Source organism: Epinephelus moara, chromosome 4 (assembly GCF_006386435.1).
Source record: "Epinephelus moara isolate mb chromosome 4, YSFRI_EMoa_1.0, whole genome shotgun sequence".
Classification (NCBI taxonomy): Eukaryota; Metazoa; Chordata; class Actinopteri; order Perciformes; family Serranidae; genus Epinephelus; species Epinephelus moara.
Window position 1 is genome coordinate 15,711,984 of NC_065509.1, and position 6,638 is coordinate 15,718,621.

The window sequence follows — 6,638 nt, forward strand, 5'->3', positions numbered from 1 at the left end:
AAAAAGTGCTTTTCACTCTGGCTATGTGCCAAATATCAGGACATTTTTATGGCTCTATATATCTCCACTGTCCTCCCTTGGATTTCTGGAGTAAAATGAGGTGCTCTGTTTAATCTATGATTACTTGGAGAATTGGGCAGACATGCAGTTTCACAAAGAGAGTGGAAAACGTTTTCATAATAGCCCGATCTCCTTCCTGTCCATCATTCCATCTGGATTACATGCCAGTGACTGCTTTTCCCATACTGAAATAGACTTAACTGCTGTCAGCGCGCAGGCCTGAGGCATTCAGATGGCTGATACCTTATTCTTTAAATTCTATGTAACTGAATGATCATGAAGGCAAAATCAATGAGGACACTACATGCAACATATACATAATTTATTTCAATACAAATATTACAGCACAAACACTTGATTTTTTTCATAAATACCACAGGACACCACATGTTGTAACAGGCTCTGTAACCTTAACAAACAGTGACAAAAACTTTGTGCGAAAATGCGTTGCAAATATTTAGTAAACATTCAGCTGAGTGACGACTTTTTTCACTCGGAAAAAGGGTTCACATGTAATAGGTTTACTTTTCATATGACAGCTAAAGCAATATTCAACTTTCATAGAAAAAAAATCACATTCACATACATCAATTTATCAAAAGAGTCCACCTTCAGCAGCGTCCATGCTGAGAATCTGCAGTTTCTCATGACTCTTCATTTTTAGTCGCAGACAGGAAAGAGGACTTCCACAAAAATATTATGGTACAAGTGAACTCTCCAGCCAATAATTGTTTGTAGTTCATGAACTCAAATGTGGATTCAATTGACAAAATAACTCTGCAAATATTTCATGAAAGTGCTATACAGTGCTGTTTTAAGTTAGTGAACAACCTAATCTAAAACACTGGGAGCTGTTCTTCGGGGGGTAAAGTGACTTCAGCAAAGTATTTAAGTGAGCAGGAACAAGGATGGATCAGCGAGGACAGCATTAGCATTGGTCCACCTGAGCCGTGATCATATTAAAATGTGAAAATATTATATTCTTTTGTACTTAAAATAAACATTCCTCATTGTAACATAACCTCTAAGACTTATCTTTGACCCAGAATCTACTTTTAATAACCACACCAGTGGATAGAATAGGTAGTTTAGGGTCAAACTTCATGGGGAGGACTGAATGTTCATATCAGTGGACATGGTATATGCTCCAAACCATCAGCTGTACTTGGAATGTCGTAGTGTCAGCAAATCATTCAAGACTCATTGCACATAACCGTGCTGTGTCCTCCAGCATGAAGGGGTGAAGACATGAATTACCTTCCCTATTATTATACAGGTATATTGATGAAACAGTAACCATTAATAACTCGTGAGACAGCTGAGGTGCAAGGAGAGGCCACTGCCAGGAGAGAGCAGTGTGGATATATAGTTCACAACCTACTCCACTTGGACTTAAACAGATCACTTTGAAAAGAAATAGCATTACAGTCCACAAACACATCACCACACATATATATAGCAGACATGCAAACAATCACTTGCGAAGTGCTACTAGAAATGAAAGATGTTTTAAATACATTGCAGACAGTCAACAGTGACTCGTTCATTTAGTATCAATGCATCAATTCATTGTGAGTGAATAAATACAAGTCATATATCAAAACCTTGGTCTGTTTTGTGCTTTGTGCATGCTGTACAGTGAAAATGTTGAAAAGAAAAATACCCTGGATAACATTTGTCATGACATTCAACCCCTGCATTTACTTTGCTGTAAATCTACGAGAAAGAAAAACAGGAAAAAGATCAGCACACTGGAAAGCTTGTTTTTCACATGGCAAACACTGACGTATGATGACACTGTATTTACGTCTATTCCAAAGGTCTGTGACGACAACAACAACAGTGCTGACCAAACCTAGTGATACAGTACATATGGATTCCTCTACGGGAATAAAGTTCACAGTTTTGATGGTGTCACCTTACCCTACTTCGGAGTCTATGCTACATGCACTAAAACACAGGTCAAACACCGATTTAGACTGTCAGAGAATCCCTGCTCCCCCTCCTGCTGTCAGTAGCCACATTTAGCATGCTGTCACTTTGATCAGTACACACAGATCATCAAGCTGACTGGGGAGAGGAATACACCTGCAACACCTATTATTGAGTGTGGGAGGGAAAGCGTGAATTCTCCAATTCAGGCTCCTGCATGCTAAGTGCTCATTTCCCGTCAATGCTTACCTATGTCAAAAGTGACTTTCACAAGAGCCTGTGATCTTAAAATGGGTGATAAAAACAAGAGAGTCTCATTTCAGGTTGGCCCTTTGGATTGCATCATATCTCATCAAGCAAATTGGGAACTGTATACTTTGTGATGTACTAATCTGTTCAGTGTTCCCTGATATGGGGTTATCTGATTCTCCAGCTAAACAGCAGAGATAATGGATTTATTCTTGTTTATTGGGCTGGGCTCAGCTGGATTGACGGTATTTCCTGGAGTCTGCACACCACACAGTGTCTTAAGTAGACAGTCTGCAAATTGACTGAAACAACTGGAACAGCTGAGGCACTGCTCAGTGGACTCCTCAGTGTCTAATCCAAATGTTAGACTGATTTCATCAAGATAGAGACATCCGTTTATAGTGAGGAGACTCTGGGAAATGTCAGGGAACAGTGACAAAGGTGCATTGCTCAGGACTGCTTTTCTCATCTCCGTTTATTGGCCTCTGAGTGGTCACCGCCGCCACCAGTCTCAGACTTGGAACTATGTTATCACTTGGCTATTTTGACGCACTGTTTATTATTATGTGTGTGGTTTGTACCCTTGTGCCATGACTAAGGAAACGGCGTCTCTGGTTTCAGTAAACATTGTACATGCTGGAACACAGCAACCACACATTGTAATAAACAAACAGGGCTTGTGCAACAAAAGGGACAACTATTGCTGTTGCCACCGGCACATACAGGGGACAGGAGGGACTCATATTTTGCCTTATGTAATGGCTGTATAATGTACCTACAAAACTACTGGTTTACATGTTGCACAAATACACAAGTGGAGTGGATTTAAGATAATACCGGTAGGTTGTGCAGCAGAAGACTTGAACAAAATTTAATAAATATTTTTTCAACAGTTGCAAGCTTTAAAGGTCGATACCCAGGAGATTAGCCACGCTAATGCCATCTGTTTTGCACTGAAAGATATTAGATATCTTCAGGGCTGATAATGGAATCTAGCTGCAACGTACACAAACTTGCAAGATTTATCATATGAGTAACAGAGGCCCCTGGCGTTTCTCAGCTTGCATCTGTAGGTGGTAGATAACTTCATATTTCTCGTGCTATCTGTTGGCAACAGAAACACCCAATGCAACAGGCTGTAAAACACTAGAGCAGGGAGCAGGGCCTCACAACATTGCTGAGCAGTGAGGAGAGTGTGAGAGAGATACAGGCTCTGCCAGACCTGTTGTTAATCATCTTCCACACTGAGACAATCCATCAAATTCAAATAAAAAATGGAAATGAAATAAAGCCAAATTATAATTTTGGTTGATTTGGAATGTATTTCTTCAAACAAAGCACCAAAGAAGCATTAGGTCTGATCTGTCCATGCTCCTCATCCATTTTCTGATGGAAATAAGAACTCATGACTCATGCAGAATTGGCATGCCCAAACGGAATTTACAGCCTCCAACATTTACTTTGAATTTCAAAAACATTTTTATGCTAATAAATTGTGGGATCTTTTGCCAAGAACTCTCGGATGAAGAAAACATGCCCACAAATTCAATCTGAGCCAGATAATTAGCAATTATATAACGCACAGACCATTTACTAGAGTAAATACACAGCTGAGATACTGCCCGAACGTCCTGTGGACAGTGAGTTAATGTGAAATAGTCCATTAAGAGACAAATGTTGAAAAGATGTGGTGAGGTAGATGGAAGTTAAACATGATACACGTGACAAAAGGAAAAGTGATCTACCTACAGTATTAGTTCACTGTGTCGAAAGAGGAACAGAAATTCTTTCCTCAGCTGAACGTAATTATTACAGTTTCTTTGCCAGTCAGTTCGACTGGCCTTACCTTCATTAGTCAACTGGAAAAAAGTTTATGATAGCAGTGTAAACATGTCTGGATCGCCCTGCTGACAGAAGTCTCAGGGCTCCAAATTTAGAGGACAGTCGTTACAGTCGCTAGGCCTTTGTTACAATTTCCATTGGGGTCCACTGCTCTGTCCACAATGCTGCAGACCCCAGCTCCCTTCCCCAGACACGCTTCATTAATGTCACTGTCTTCCAAGCTGCCCTTACTCCTCCCTTGCAGCTCGCTCTGCCAGCTGTGCCTGCTGTAGATGTATCCGTTCACGGGCCCCGGGTTACTGAGGCGGTTCCTCTTCATGCAGAGAATTTCCTTGAAGGCATACCTGAACTCAGGACTCCTGCAGTAAATGAGCGGGTTAAAGGCAGAGTTTGCGTAACCTATCCAGTTGAGTATCCTGAAGGTGAGGTCAATGCCTTCCACCTTCCATATGGCCACCACCACATTAAGCAGAAAGAAGGGCAGCCAGCACAAAGTGAAGATCCCCATGATGATGCCCAGTGTCTTTAGGGCTTTGTGTTCCCGCAGGCAAAACTTGGCCTTCTTGTGGCCACGCCCATTGTTGGCCTCCAAAGTTTTGAGGTTGGTGTTGTCGCTGTTGTGAAAACGTCCAACGCTTTGGTCAATCTTCTTCAGCTGGCGCTTGGCCTCCTGGAAAACGCGGCTGTAGACAAAAACCATGATGACCACAGGGATGTAGAAGGAGATGATAGAGGAGGTGATGGCATAAGCCATGTTGGTGTGGAACTCGCAGCAGCTGCTGTCATTAATGCATTGCTCAGCTATCTTAGTGTTCGCTATCCACCACTTCATGTGGATGGGCAGAAAAGATATCAAGGCGGCAATGACCCACACCAGCACAACCACGATACGAGCCTTGCACTTAGTCAGCATCGACTGATAACGAAAGGGAGAAGTGATGGCCAAATAACGGTCTATAGCAATGACACAGAGGGTCTCGATGCTTGCAGTCACACAGAGCACATCAGTGGCAGTCCAGAAGTCACACCAAAAACTACCAAAGTGCCAGGTCTTAAAGATGATGTAGCAGGCACCGAAAGGTACCACGATGAGACCCATGACCAGGTCAGCACAGGCCAGGGATGTGATGAAACAGTTGGTGACATTTTGGAGACGCTGGAAGCGTGCGATCGCTGTTATGACCAGGATGTTGCCAAAGACAATGCACAGGACGAGTAAGGACATGATCATGCCCAGCAGGATCATCGTTGCCTCACTGTAACCTTCCTCATTCTTAGCTGGGTCTGACGTCGAGTTGATCGTCACTGCACTCACATTAAGGTACACTGGGAGAGTCGTACTTCCCATCTGAAGAAGCCATATGTAGATAACACACACAAAGACACACAGAGGTGAGGATCACAATTTAAATCTAAAAGTGACCTGATAATAAAAGAAAAATAAAGTGAGAACAAAAACTACAGCACCAACACCTCAAAACAAATGCATTACATCCTGCTAGGCTTCAGCAAGCAAAGCTTAAAAAAACATGCTAAACAAGCCGAACAAAAAAGTACAAACCTCCACAGGTAGTTGTCCGCTTCCTGCCTCCCATACAAAGTAGAAATGCCACTGTTTAGTATTTCCTTCACTGTCACATGTCCTTTTCTCTGCTGTCTGTTTTTCTTAACCTCCGTGTGTCTCACTCTCTCAGTCCCTCAGTTGAGCAGTGTTTCTTCTAATGTGTCTCCCAGAGCCCTTATAGCGTGCAGTGATGACATCATGGTCAGTGCTCAGCCAATCAGACAGCCAGCCTGCGGAGGGTGCTCAGAGCACCCGAGAGTTTGAACACATTGTCCCTGCAGCTGCTGGTGCTGCAGGGCTGCATGAGACAAAAGCTGAAAACACAAGCAAAGACTTTTTCCTGACTTTTAGTTCTAGATTATATATTTTAAACACATGATTATCTTAAAAGTCCTATAAAGCACACAGTAATTTAAAAATGGAAGCATTGTGTTTAAAGTTGAGAGGAAACACTTTGTTCAGTCGTGCAGTCCAAGCACAGAGGAGGTTTTACAGCTTTTGCCTGTTAGTCTGGATCATATCAAAACCAGGTGAAGCTCTCTTTGACCCTTTTTTTAGTGAGTCGTGATCCAACAGGCATATTAAACCAGCTTCATTGTACACGCTACGATTTATTAGGAGGTTTGACTGTCACTATTGCTTTGTCCTGACAATGCCTTTTTGAGTATCAGTGCTTGTTGCTGCTGTGATGCTTTGAAATAAAAATGCAGACATACAGAATGACTGATTAAGCTTTTGCAGATCCATGAAATCAAAAACATTTTTGTTTATGTAATAATATCTAAAGGTTAGACTGCAGACAACTCCTATTTCCCATTTCCTATTTCTGTTATGAATCTCCACGAGTGCATGCCCTGCAGGTACCGAACAAACTCTCACGCTATATTGAATAAAAATGGAAAAATGTTTTTAGGATTCAGGGCAAATTTGCATTTCTGTTAAGCTTACTTAGTCCATGCAAAGAGTGTAACAGGCAGCTATTCATTGGAAG

General features: G+C 41.9%; 1 protein-coding gene across 1 annotated transcript; it reads right to left on the reverse strand.

Annotated features, from left to right (window-relative positions):
- Nucleotides 1-367: 367 nt before the first annotated feature.
- adrb2a (adrenoceptor beta 2, surface a) lies at nucleotides 368-5,784 on the reverse strand. The gene is made up of 2 exons (XM_050042840.1): nucleotides 5,645-5,784; nucleotides 368-5,431 (listed from the first exon to the last, which is right to left on the reverse strand). Exon 2 carries the CDS (start codon nucleotides 5,429-5,431, stop codon nucleotides 4,175-4,177), a length of 1,257 nt encoding a protein of 418 aa, XP_049898797.1. The 5' UTR covers nucleotides 5,645-5,784; the 3' UTR covers nucleotides 368-4,174.
- Between the last annotated feature and the right edge of the window lie 854 nt (nucleotides 5,785-6,638).